Genomic DNA, 14,693 nt, shown 5'->3' with positions numbered 1-14,693 from the left:
AAAGTTAACAATGAAATATGGCTTTATAATATACGATAAAATTTTGAAAATATGGGTACATTCAGTAATTTTTCATGATACCTTAGAGCATGACATAAAAACCATTTTTTCGATTCAATTTACTTTTCAGTTTTGTATTTTTTACTAAATTTCTAGTAGTAAGAGCCATAACTCAGAATACCAAAGTTTCTGATAAACCTATAGCAAATGAATCGAAAAATTACCAAATAAATGGTTTAAGTATCGTACATTTTGGTTTTATTAGTCACAAATATGTTTGTTTTCATATCAGAAATATCATTAATATGAAGTACGGTAACTTTAACAGATTTTTGTTTTTACTCCGTATGATGAGTGATGTTTTTTTGTAGTATGTGAAAAATGAAAATTAACCATAAGATGAAATGTGTGTAATTAGTTTTATATTTATAAAGGTTTCAATTAATTTTTAATCCAAAATCAAAATTTCAACATTCATTTAAGCATAAATTTCAATATTAATGTGAGACTGTTATCAATGCTGGACAATGATTAACTATAATATCATTTAAATTTGCTGAAAACTTGATAAAGCATTGACCGTTGTACCATGTAATCAAATTTAGGAATATATTAATTTAACTGGTAGTAAGTTAAACTTTCACCTCATCAATGTTGCTGGAAATTTCAATGGTTTTCAATGGTTTATGGTTCAACGTTGTACTGATTTCTCTGAGTGTTTACTTCTTTGTTTTAAAGCTACCGTATTTTCTGTAATAACAAAGGTGAAAAGGATGCTTTATTATAGCGGTATAGATTTTATTTTCATTACTCTTCACGTTTACGATAAAGCATATATAATACCACAAACAATACTACTTTTTGCTATTTTAAGTATTCAAGGTTTCACTTAATCTTTGCAATTTAATTTTTCTGATATTTTATTGAAGTTGAAGTTCTATATTTATTACCATTTCTTCTTTATTTTATGAATATGAAAAAAAACTAGACTCTCTTGTCTATAGTTGGGCTCAAAATTGACTCAATATGGGTCCTATGAGAACATGCACATAGGGACAAATTTTAGAATGTCTAGATTTTTTAAATATTGGTCCTAGAAGGACTTTCAATATTAGAACAAGATTTAGAATCGTGGTCCATTATTGAAGCCCATTGCAGGGTCAACATTTAAAAATCTACATATCAAAATATTCACCCAGCATTATAATTCTATGAGGGACCTAAACAGAAAGGAATCGTGGTTCAATGTTTTAATTAATTTAATTGAAACTGCTTTTTATTTTAATTAAAATTAAATTTATTGTCTTTGAAGTGGCGACTTAATATTATTTTTATTTTATTGATTTAATCTAGCTCATAAAATTTTGTAATTGATGTTTTGTTCTTTGGATGGTATTTTATATTAAGATTTCGTTTTCTTGTCGGACTTGCAACATATTCAAAAATATGAACCATTGCTATAAAAAAGCTATTTTTTGAAGTTATATAGGGAGTAAAATAGGTATGTATTTCTCAATTTTTAGATTTTATGCATTTTCATTGAATCTTAAATGTCATCTCGGAAAATAAGTTAAAGAGCTGTTTTTTGTATATTTGTTTTCAATAGATCTCTTATTTTGACATAATTCGATAGTACACATAATATATGTTAAAATATGTCCATACAAGTTTAGTTAAAATTCATTCGTAAACAAAACAATCATTTTGCATTGGAGTTGAATGGGTGAAATAAGTTTCTAAGGACTCAAAACAGCGTTTGCATTCTCTGAACCTTCCGTTACTCCTTTCGGATTTATTTAATTCATTGTTAAATTCAATTCATTGTTAATAACTTCAAAAATATGATTCATTCGTTTTGCCGCCAATTGCTTATTATTTTTAAGGAAAAATATTAAACAATTCTCCATGCAACGGAAATTGCTTTATTTCAGAAAGAGAAGAAAATTCAATTATTAAAGCCCATGTTTCTTATGTGATTCCTAAGCTAAATGACTGAATGTAATTCTTATGTGATTCTTAAATTGAATGATTGAATGCGATTCTTAAATTATTCTTTAACTGAATGTTTTCTTGAGCAATATTTCTTATACTAAAAAGTTAATTAAAATCAAAACTAGTAATAGTTTTAAATATTAAGAAGTCCTCTAAAAATTCTGATACTACTTAGTAGACTTTGACAATTACGCTTAATTTTAAACTAAAATATATATGCAAAGATGCCCAAAATGTCTCCTTAAACGTGAATTTTAAAATATGTTTTTTGTGAACTACTAAAAAAAATGTGTTTTTATTCAAAAAATATTAATCCAATTAGAATTGCTTCAAAATTATTTAAACAAGGAGACTGATTTGCTTTCAATTACAACTACTATTTTTACCCATAAGAGAAAATAAAGAATAATTTTACTTATTTATTTAAAAATTTCTTTTGTTTAAATTAATAGCAGTGAAAAACATAAACTTCATTTTCATTAATACAGAAATGCATAAATGAATTTGTTCCATCTATACTTCAATTCCAAATTTATTCCATTTACATAATAGAAAACTTTAAATCAAATATTCAAAAGCATCTAATTAGATGCTTTTATTACTTATCAAAGGTATTTCAATTTAGCAAAATGAAATAAAATAAATAGTTTAAAAACCGTGATACATAATTCATTCATTTCTCCTTTCTAAAATATGAAATAGGAAATTAGAACTGGCGTTTGAACCTTTTCAATACCCTTTAACTTTAATCTTAAATTTAACAAGTAAAGCAATAATGAACTTCATTTAGATTTTATTACTGCGTTTTAAATTTCTCAATCGATAGCCATACTTCCCCAAACATTTACTCAGTCACCACCAAAATCTATTTCTTTTCTTTTTTTATCACATTCTACCATTCTAACAGGAATCGAGAATTCTTAATCACTTTTCCTTTATACATTACGTCACAAGATCTTAGAGAAGAAAGTAAGTTGCATTGAAAATGCACATAAGTCAGGACAGCAACGTCTCCTAGCGGGTGAATTTGAAATCAGCTCAGTTTCCCCGAATATTTCTGCTTTCTGCTCTATGTGTTCAGACGCGAAGAAAGCGCGCGCTAGCGCTCTTCCTTGTTTTTATGTACGTGGCCATATGCTTAGGATTTATTATTATTGCTACGGATTTATGTGAATCCACCAGGAAAATTAAAAAAACATGAGTGTGAATGTTACGGATATGACTTTATTAACTTTATGGATTTCTTCCGTTTTCTGAGTTGTGATTATTTGGATTATTTTTGTGGAAAAGGGGAAAAGTTTTGCTTTTATAGCTATGACTTAACTTCCCAGTACTGAGGGAGTAAATAAACAAAAACGAACGCGGAAACTATTCATTAGATTGGAAAGGAAAAGAATGTTGTTTACAGTACCAACGTACGGTAAGGCCATGAGGCGCAAAATTAATCAGTATAATTGTGCGTCTGGTCCTTCCCCGTGGATATGTTTTTGGTATTATGAATTGATACTTCCCTGCATGACTATACATACATTTATGCATGAATGCAAAATTCATTAAAGTATTGCATGCTTTTTTCCTACTTTAACGAATTTCGATTTACAAAGTTCTTTTGTATGATATGCACTGAATTATGATCAGTCCTATAATTTTAATTGCATGGATTTAGTTGGATGTTTTTCTTTTTAAAATAAAAACATAAAGCATCAAAAAATGGAATTTTCTTAAATTCTTTAAAAAAATAAAAAATGAAAATATAAATTTTATAGGAAAATAAATACATGTGAAAATTAAAAGTTAAATTCTACTTTTTTTAGAAAAGAAAAACAGACTAATTAATTATATATCTTTTTCGCTTGAATGTATTAAAATTCTATAAATAAAAACTCTTTAAATAAAATTTCGATAAATAAATTAATAGATTGTTAACAGTTAGTTTTTAATAATTAAAAGACTGTTAATTTTTAAAACACGTTCTCTAATCTTATAACATTAATCATTCTAATCAATTTTGATATATTTTATATCTCTATTACGTTGTTTTAATCTGTTATATGTTTAAATATTTTTTTCCATAATTTTTGTTCTTATTTCCTTTAAGAAACTTACAACAAATTTTAGTTTTAAAAACGAATTTAAAACTAAGTAATTTCGAAAGAAACATTAGATGTTCAAAAGTTAAGTTTCTAAAATTAATAAATTCGAAATTTTGTAAATCAAGTATGAACAGACAAAAATGAAGATAATAATAAAGTTTTTATTATTTTAATAGAAGATTTCCTACGCATGTGGCATTATTATATCGAAGAAACTCAACCAACCATTTTCATTTTAAATTAGTAATAACGAGGTGAACATAAAAAAAATTGTGAAAAAGGAAATTCAATAAGATTTTCATACTTGTTTTTCAGTGAATCTTCATTTATACAAGCTCATAATTATTAGAAATTTACAATTATAATACAGAAATATTTAACAGCTTTTCCACCTATATTCTTTTAAACCATTTAAAAAAATTAAAAGTATGCAACTGTTTTTGTGGTCTTGTCTTGTTAGTATTGCAATAATTTTGATTGTTTTTTAACAACTGTGAATGAAGCATGCTTGAATTGATTTCCCAATGAGTTGCATGGAATGTAAAAATTGCATCCAAAAGATATGATCTTTGAGTGGTGATTCCGAACCAATTAATTAAAAAGTCAAAATATTTATAATATTTAAGTTTGATACTTACTTTGAAGACAAACACGAGAAAAAAGGTACCATATCCATCGCTGCATCTTAATTGAAGCTATAAAAATATACGTATCATTAATAAAGAAAAAACATTTTATTAAAAACTATTATTTATTTATATGTAGTTTTTTTTAATGCTTGAATTCTTAAAACAGGACATGATGAATTTAAAAAACGTAAAAGACATCGCTGTTTCGTAAACGAAGTCTATATAAGTATTATACAATCACAAACAGCTTGTAATTAGTTCCATGCACGTAGTTAAATATTCATGTTTTAATTGTGACCAAAAATAATCTAATTAGGTATGAGAATAACAAGGGATGAATAATCTAACAGCAGTGAGTTTGTAGACTTGGCAAAAATTTAAGCGACGCACTGTGTCTCATTCGATTCAACAGAAATCATCACGCATTTAAACCAGTGAGGTACTTTAGCAGGCAATACCTCACTGGTATAAATAGCTATGTCAAAAGTGTAAATAATCACAAATTTTTTGTACGTAAAATCCATTCAACTTCGGAACTATTAATTCTTCTGAGACGCATTATATTTTACTCAATTTAGTGTTACATAGGAAACAATACTTTACTTGTCTAGATAGCAATATTAGATCCGTAAATAGGTGCAAGTCAAGACATTGCATTGTTTGTACATAAAGCAATTTTAACTTCTATTATTTCTCTCATCACGCTGAATTTGCTAACTTTCAATTTAGCGTCAAAAAACGAAATGGAGCTCATATCCTAATCGTCTAGTCATGTAACTTCTCCATTTGACCTCTTTATCATCCGGCTACCCCGTTTCCTCTCTCGCGTCAAATCCCGTCTGTTAGATCATGCATTTTTTTACACTTACTAAGAGAAGGATACTTAAAAAGTTTTCCATTGATAAAAATTTCTTCTAAATGCCAGGTTTAAACCCCATTTTCACTATATCATATTTTACATTGAAACTCCCTTACACGTGAAAAATTAGGTCTAACACTTTCCATTGACAGCAGAATAGAAATAGTCTAATGTTCCGAGAGAATAGCTAAGTCTAATAATTTGAATGCCACCCCCTTTTGCTTAACCATAAAAGGAAAGTCATTAAGACTGACAGCTGAATAGAAATAGTCTAATGATCCGAGAGTACAGCATAGGCTAATGATCTGAGCTCCCTCCGCATTTTCTTTTGTGAAAAGAAACGTCACGAACAGCTTCATCGGCTAGCCGAATAGCAATTGTCTAATGATCCAAGAGTAATAGTCTAATAGCTTCAGCATTTTTAAAAATAGTTTTCAAATGTTTAAAAAAAGAGAGTGAGAGAGAATAAAGTTTCAACTGAATAATTACTTGATAAAATACTTAAAAAATGACCATGCTGGATAAGTTATATTTCACTGTGTGAAAATTTTTAGAAAAGAATCTGTTACTATGCATGTTCAAATGCCCCCCCCCCCCCTCCAACGATCGAAAAAAAACATAAGTTATTTCCGAACGAGCAACAAAATTGCGCTTCTTTCAACTACTGGTAATTGAATAGTAGAATGTTGGCATAAGTCTAAAATGTAGAATTTTTTAATTCCTAAAAATAAGATTTTCAAACCAATTGTATCATTGCAAAAATGTAGTATCTAAAAAAGTGTCTTTCCGCATCTGCTTTACGTATAAAAAAAAAACTAATAACCCCTACCATTGTCATTCAAACAGCAATAGTCTAATGATCTAACTGAGATCATTCGTTAGTCTTAAGATCTGAGAGACTCTGTCATCTGCTTTACGTGAACCGAAATAAGCTAATAACGTCTCTATTGTCATCCTAACAGCACTAGTTTAATGATCTGAGACTGTTGGATAGAGTTATGATCTGAATGCCACCTGTATCTGCTTTATGCGAAAAGGAAAGTTACAATCACCTTCCATTGTCAGCCGAATAATATTAGTCTAATAATCTGCGACCATTAAATAGTCTGACCACGCTTCTGCTTTACGTGAGCAGAAAAGTTACCAATACCTTCAATTGTTCTGCGAATAGCATTAGTCAAATGATCTGTTAGCATTGAATAACGGATAATAGCATTGAATAGCATAATGTATGCGAGCAGAAAGTCATCGATTTAGTTAATTAATGATTCTTATTTCTAATTACGATTATAAAAGCGTATCCAATTTATGTGGCTTGTATGGAATAGATCTGTCATTAATGTCAGTCGCTTGTAGAACTATCGGAAGTCATATATTTGAATTTTTATTTTTTTAAATTTAATTTGCTGTTTTTTTTTGCTAAAGAAGGAAAATTTATGTTAAACATGATATTTTAAAAAGAAGGATTTCTAATAAAGTTTATTTTTATCTACATAACTTAAATAAATTCAGTTATTTTCTAAAATATAGTTCCCGTAGGAGAAGTGAATTCAGAAAAGAAATGGTTATGGTTGAAATGGATTTTCGTAAAAAAACTGCAAATAATTTATAATATTAAATAAAGCGAATTCGGAGTAAAATTATTTTTATTATAAATCAAATCGAATTTTGTTTTTTCCTCGTGTATAAATAAAAAAGGCTACAATTTCGTTTTTGAATATTCCAAATTTATTAAATTTTATCTGTATTTATTAAGATAAGGAAACTTTATATATTCAGTATCTTAAAAAAATAATATACATAAATGGAGTTATGACGTACTAGATCTAACATGATTTTATTGTGATATTTTAACTTTAATATTAAGCTTTAGCGTAATTCAGGTACAAAACAACTTTAATTTTAACGGATGTAAAGCTGAACAATTAGGTCTATGCTACACTATTAAAAAGGGGACAAAAAATATTTTTTTTAAAAATCTATGTCATGTCATAAACATGAAAACACTTCCTGGTGTTAATTTATATTTATTTTTCTGACAATTTGACAATTTTGTCATAATTAATTCTTTCATTAAACTGCTCGTAAAATAGGTAAAAATTGCATTACAATATAAGCGTACATTAATTGAAAAAATACATATAAAAAAATACCACTCCTTATATCCGTAGCGTTAATAATGAGCGTTGATAATAAATGTTTCTCTTTTATTTCTAAATAAAATAAATTAGTTAAAAATAACTTTTTCTGAAAGTTTAGAAAGAGTAATATACAATTTTTTAAAAAAAATTTTTCCTTTTGCTTGATTTGTAGGTTTAACATTTTCTTTTAAAATACAATTTACCACGCTTTAAGTTTTATTCAAAAGCGTTAATTTGGTCCTACATTTATATGTTAAAATCATGATACATTTATAAAATTATCGTTCTAAAATCATAACGGTAACTAAAAACACTTATTTTTGTGACTGTAAAAGTGATTATAATTATATCTAGTGCATCATTAGCTATGTCAATGCCATAGCGATACAGGAAAAGAATAAAGATTAGGAAATTGATGCTTAGTACAAAGCGAAAATTATATTTTATATTATATCAATACTTGCAATTTCTTCTTTGAATTCTATGCTTGTTCAGAAGCAACTGAAATTATTATAGCATTTTTTTATCGTAACAAGTTTTTAAACAAGAAATGCAAACAGCAGATATGATAACTTACCAATAAAAATACGACTCTAAGAAATTTGCTGACATACAGTAAACGACATATTTTTTTAGGAAAACATTTATATTAATTGACTGTAAAGACACTTTATTTATTCAAAGTAACTTTTTTGGTATGTTTTGAATATATATTAGTCAATAACTATTTTTTTCTTCAAATTATAGAGGTGAAATTTACTTTTAGAAAAAAATAATGCCATTTAAAAGCTTGTTTTATTTTAACCTTTTTTAAGTAAAAGAAAACCCCTTATGAAAGCGTAATAAAACATGTCTACATAAAAAACGTTAAATTACATTGATATCTCTTATACAAAGTTTAAAATTATTACGATTTGCAAATATTATGTAACTTAGATAAATTGATCCATAAAAGTCGATATCACTACAAAAAGTCGATTTTACTCAATAGTTTTCTCGATAAAAAAAAAAAACAAAAAAAACACGCTAATTACGAAATTAAAGAAATAACTCGATGCCTTAAGTTTGAAAGTATGCATAAAAATTGAAAAAAAACCATAATAAACATGAACATGTAGAAAATAGATTTATAGTAGAAAAGAAAAGTTTTACTGTAAAAAATTATCTTAAAATGTAAAACAAGCACTGAAAAATAAAATCAAACAGATCACTGAAAACTACCCTTTAGCAATCGCCACTCAAAACCCCCATCATTAACGCATGTTTCCATGTCTTATACCAACCCCTAAATGTTTTTGTTTAAAATTATTATTATTATTATTTGAGTTATTCAACAACCAAAATGTGTGCAAATTCCACCCTATCTTCAGGCCGATGTCATGTCCAATCGTTGGTTTTTTCGTCGACCAAACAAGGATCCTTTTCGGATGACCACTTCACCACCAAAGTGGGTGGTGGACAGCTCTTCTTGTGGGGGTGACAAGAGGGATAGGGAGAGGTGTCTCCCGCCCACTACATTGCCGAGAATCGAACTGACCGCTTCAAGTCCGACGGCGGGGCATGTGCCCCCGCTGTCGCCAGTGAAAAATCTCGGGGTGCCTTCCTTAGTGTTGCAGACAACGGATAGTTTGGATAATATAGCGCCGCATATTCCAAGGTGATTGCTTTACATTTATGTATTCAACTGTAGCTTTATTTCATTGAAAAGTTTCTTGATTTCTTTTTTTTTTTTTTTCGTTTATAGTAAAATAATTTGTGTGCATTAATTTTCGACAAGGAACTCTTCAATAAAAAAAGATTCTGCTCTAAAAAATGCCTAAATTCGTATTTTAACATTTTTCTTAATTCTAGCAAGTACTTCAAACATTCATACAAAGCAATTAAAAATAAAACTGCAAATTCAGGGCAGCAACATTATCCATATTTCAGCCTTTTGACATATATAAGACACCCGCCTCCCTTTTGTATATTTTTTCTGCGCTCTAATTACAAGCAAAAATATATTTTGGTATTTCTAAATTATAAGAAATAGTCTGATAATTACTGAAAAAAATATCTGATTATCGGAATTATGTTTGTACTGAAATATAAAAAATTGTTAGAAAAATACATCATTTATATTCAAAAATGCGATTAAACAAATAATTGATTTTATAAATTAAAAAAATTTCAATGATAAAAATCTGTTTCTCATAAATCCAAATTGCTGCAAATAAGTGCAAATTTGAAACGTTATTGTTTGGACCTGAGCCGTGTTTGGAAGATTTTACCTTTAACTTACAAAAAGGCACCGATGCTTCATGCTGTATATCATAGTCATTAATTATTTAACTGCGAAATATAATATTTTTTACTTATTTTGTCCTAAATTAATTCCAAATAATGTTAAGTGGAGGAAATGTTTTATAAAAATTCTGTGTCAAAAGGCTAAAGAAATAGTCGCACTTAAATGCCGTAATATTCTTTAATTGCTATATTTGCATTGTTATAACTTCTTTACATTATAACGATTTTAATTTTAAAAATAAAAGTTCATGTTTTGCTAATTTTCTTATTTTTAGGACAATTTTGCACTTCTAATATTTTCTTCCTTATTATTTAGTACACTATAACCATAATTATTCAACTATATATTTTATTTTATAACCGTCGTTGAACAACCGACTTAATTTTTTTGGATTTACGTCTACTAATGTTCAACTCCGTAGCCTTTTAATTTTGAAGACAAGGGAACTTCTGTATTAAGTATTGGGAGAAATTTTCCTTCGTGAAGGACTTTTTTAAGAAACTAACTAGCATTTGCTCTACATGGAGAGAAAAACGAAGAAACCCTCCCACGGTTAACCTGATGACAAGGGGACTCTAACCTATGATCCATCTACCACTGAGGATATTTTACGGCAGCACTGTGGTCAGTGCGAGCTGGGTGCGAAGCTCTTATCCTCCAGTCATCGCTTGGATAAGAACCCGGTTCACCACATTGGAAGGTGAACGCTCTATGCTATATAATATATAATGCTATATAATATGCTATATAATATGCTATATATCTTAATACTATATAATATATAATTGAGAGCGAGTCCCCACCGCTCTCAATTATATATTAAGCTAATACAAATATTACTCTAATCATCCTTAGTAAATAGTTTAAGCTAAAACAGATCTAAGTTTCACATAAATTAAAATTTAGCCTACCAAAACAGTAACAATTCATTTGTATTCCTTAAAATATATTCAAATATTATTGAATATATTTTTTTTTACTCAATAATTAAATATCTCCTTTAATTTTTCTGCCTGAAAATTTAAAATTTTTGCAGAAAAAAATCGATAAAAAAAACACTTTAATACTTAAGTAATAATTATAATAAGATAATCTTTATTAATTTTAGTTTAATAACTTCATTTTTATTAATTAATGAATCTTCGTACATATAATTGATAAAAAATTTTCAAAAAAATATATCACTACCAAACCAAAGCATACTCAAACATCTTAAAACACCTATTTTATTTATTTTATACTTCAGAATGCTTTTTTCATAATGAAATAACATATGATATGCATATTAAATCAGTTTGCTTATATTTTCGTTCATGAATTTGTATTTTTTTCTTTACTAAAATTTTATTAATTTGTAAACAGTGTTAAAATTTTTAACTCTGTTTACTTATTAATTACTAAATATTAAATTATTCTAAAACGTATATTATACTTAACGCATATTAGACTTTTGAAAAATCCGAAATGAATGCTTTGTAGATAATTGATTTTAATAAATATTGTTTTTAGTGCTAAAATCTATTTTACGGCTTTTTCAGTTATTTTTCTCCAACATCAATGTAACACTTCTTCAACAATTTTAAAATTCGTATCAAACTGCGATCAAACGGCTTAGTACCTTAAAATAACGTTTAGAGATCAACTTATATTTTTGCCACAATGAACAATAACTGTCTTTATTCTTTTTAATAGGTAAATTACACAAAGCTTCTGCAGATAAATATTTCAAACAGCAGAGTTCACTCACGGGGCGGGAAAAAAATACGGTTTAGCGTTACTGCGCAAATTTAGGGCAACCTAATTCAAATAAGCCCAGGTTAAACCATATTATGTCAAAGTAAATGTCAATAACTACAAATTTGAACAATAAGTAGTCCCAAAATAAAGTGGTAGCAAATTTAAACCATATTACGGTTAACACGATCCAAAATTTCTAACTTCATTTGGATGTAATTAATCATTTTTTTTTTTTGTCGTAAGCCTGATTTAGGCAGTGGGGTTGCGATTGTTCCTGTTTTTCAGTGGCGCCATCTATGGCCAGGAATTCGACTTCTGCCACGCCGTTCACGCAACCACAACCCGTTTAAAGGGCGGGACACATTCACACACAAAGGAGAAAGGACATTTGGAAAGGACACACACAGAGAGAAAAAAACATCCATGCCTTACCCGGGATTCGAACCCAGGACCTTTCTGATACAAGAACAGTTCCCTGCCCCCTACACAGACCGGTCGGCATCATTTGTAAAATCATTTTGAGTAAATTATAACTGATTTAAAAAAATTTTTGAGCAGAAGACATAAGTTGCCAGTAAGAGAATATACACTTCAAATGTGTGATAATTCATTACTGAATTGGTTTAAGATACATTAAATTGAAATTATGATCTGTGTATACAATTTTTTAAATCTAATTTAAACTTAAATATAAGAAGAATTTTATCAGTATAGTTTTCTTTTTCTAGTGTCGAAAAGACATTTTATTGCTATAAGCTCCACCTGTTTTGAGAGTAATTACTACTCCTCTACTTGCTACACTTTACTACACTTTAAATAATTCTGAATAAATTCAATTTTATATTTATTTCCAATGTAAAAAATATAAATTTTTTATTTATTTAACCAAAACAAAACTAAATATACATTAAAACATAAGAAATTCTTTATAAAATTCCTTAAAGCATCATTCCAGGTACATTTATTTGTAGTTCAAGTATTTATTTACGTGATATTTCCATCAAAAAGTTTTCTTTACTTTCGTATAACAAACGAAGTTTCAAAAAAGTGTAGTTTCATGAAATTTCAAGTAGATATTGGATGATAATATGTGGCTTGCCTAGAGACATAGTTTTTCTTTAACAAAAGAATATTTATTCTTCTCTTCTGAGAATTTTCCCTTAGAATTTTTTTGGAAAAAAACTTTGTGCTCAAGAGATTTAATAAGTAGAGCAGTGTTCTAGATCCTATAAAATATTTATTTTAGATTTTTTTTCCATTTATTAAAATAATAACTACAATCCTATACCAGTGCCAAATCCAGATCTATTTTTAAAATGAATATGAAATGCAGCGCATCCTATTTAATTTATTCTGAAGCACATAAATTTTGAAAATTTAGCAATTTGTTTTATTGCTTAAAAAAATGCTTTTAGTTTTATTTAAAATAGTGAAAGTACTACTTGTATCTGAACTATGACAAGAGATACGACTCGGTTAAGTCTTTTCTCCCATTAAACTTCAAAGCGATGCTAAAGTTTTGAATACTTTGTTTACGATTGGTTTTATTTTCGATATTTTAGCAATATGTATTAAAATGACATCCTTAAGAGCTTTTAGTCATGCATAAGTAAATTTTATTTAAACTTAAATGTGTCTCCAGGGAATGAAAAAACTCATTTATCAGGCATAAATGTTTTAAAAATAATGAAAATAGTATGTCATTTTGTCTTAAAAATAGCTGATTGCAAAAAGAAGCTAATTAACATTAAAGCATTATGTTTTCAGTGGTATCAAAATGTAAAAAGATATAAAATTTAAAAATTAAATTTTGTGTAAAGTATTTCAAAAGGTTTATGATTAAAATTTGTATACATTGCAAAAGATAAAATCACAAAAAAGCAAAGAAATTCGTAATTTTTAAAAACGATTTAACAGTGTGCTTCTGACTATATTTATGTTTATATAATTGTGTTATTAGCCATGCAATAAACAACAAATTAACTAATTTATTTGAAGCCTTGAATACTAAACCAAAATGACAAAGAGAACTTCGATTTTAATTTTCTTCATCAGTACCTCTGAAACACGCCTATTCATCATGGATTGCTTCATTATCTTTAATTAATTAAGTGCAAATTATTCTTTACACGTCTGAGAACGTCGTCACAATTTTTTTTTTTAAATTAGTAAATTATTCAGTGCAATAAATCCCGAAGGATTTTGGTAGAAAATTTTAACATGATACTCGTTTAATTCTAATACGCGAGTTTTGCACTGAGTTTGCATTATCTTTTCTTTTTTTTTAAATTAAGCTCCAGAAATTCATAATTTTTTTGAGAAATTCTTATTTGCACAAAAATAATAGCCATATTGATTGAATAAAGGTTAAACGTTTGAGTTTTTTTCACCTTCAAGAAAAGAAAGTGTTTTGAAGATGTTTTTAATATGATAGCGTAGAATCACTCGATTTCTGTTGGAAATATAATGATTTGTGGCCAGTATTAAAAAAAGACAAAAAGAATGGTGATGAATCTTTAAACAACGAATACAAAGATGTTTTTTTTTAAAAAAAGACTTGGCACTTTGTTATAATTTTAGAGAAGTAAGAAATATTTTGTTAAAAACAAAATGCTTATTTTAAAGTTTCCTGGTAATTCGCTGGACTATAAGTCTTAAAGGAAAGTATAAGCATTTTCAAGTAGAAATTCTCAAAATTGATCTGCAGAAAAAAACATGGTTTCATATTTTTCATTAGTTCAAGATAGTTGTAGGGATTAAGAAACTATTTAAAACTGCAAAAGTCTGGTAAAAACTTTACCAAAACAAAAAATATTGTTCTAAAATAAAAACAAAGACTTATTAAATGGCAATTAAGAACGAAATATATCACTGTTCCCAATAAACTTTTGTTTTCTAATTCATCCTCTGCAGGATAATCTACAATTATAATCTTCGTAGTAAATTATTGTTTCT

General features: G+C 27.7%; 1 protein-coding gene and 1 long non-coding RNA gene across 6 annotated transcripts in view; one reads left to right on the top strand and one right to left on the bottom strand.

The window, feature by feature from the left end:
* Positions 1–14,693, bottom strand: part of LOC147813821 (uncharacterized) — a 579,591-nt gene that overhangs the window by 299,648 nt on the left and 265,250 nt on the right. The gene's annotated exons all lie outside the window — the stretch shown is intronic.
* Positions 1–14,693, top strand: part of LOC107438721 (potassium channel subfamily T member 2) — a 518,547-nt gene that overhangs the window by 253,077 nt on the left and 250,777 nt on the right. The window contains exons 1-2 of one of the 5 annotated variants that reach the window (XM_043041898.3): positions 3,052–3,412; positions 9,085–9,371. The exons of 3 other annotated variants lie outside the window; for them this stretch is intronic. In XM_043041898.3, the coding sequence (XP_042897832.1) occupies positions 9,094–9,371 (278 nt within the window). In that variant the 5' untranslated portion in view covers positions 3,052–3,412; positions 9,085–9,093. Of the gene's footprint in view, positions 1–3,051; positions 3,483–9,084; positions 9,372–14,693 lie in introns of those variants that run through there. One more of the 5 variants, XM_071179914.2, reaches the window with a different exon arrangement.

This window comes from Parasteatoda tepidariorum, chromosome 3, assembly GCF_982258835.1.
Source record: "Parasteatoda tepidariorum strain Cologne lab strain chromosome 3, Ptep-v5.0, whole genome shotgun sequence".
In the NCBI taxonomy this organism is placed as follows: Eukaryota; Metazoa; Arthropoda; class Arachnida; order Araneae; family Theridiidae; genus Parasteatoda; species Parasteatoda tepidariorum.
This window is presented reverse-complemented; position numbering and strand designations above follow the sequence as displayed.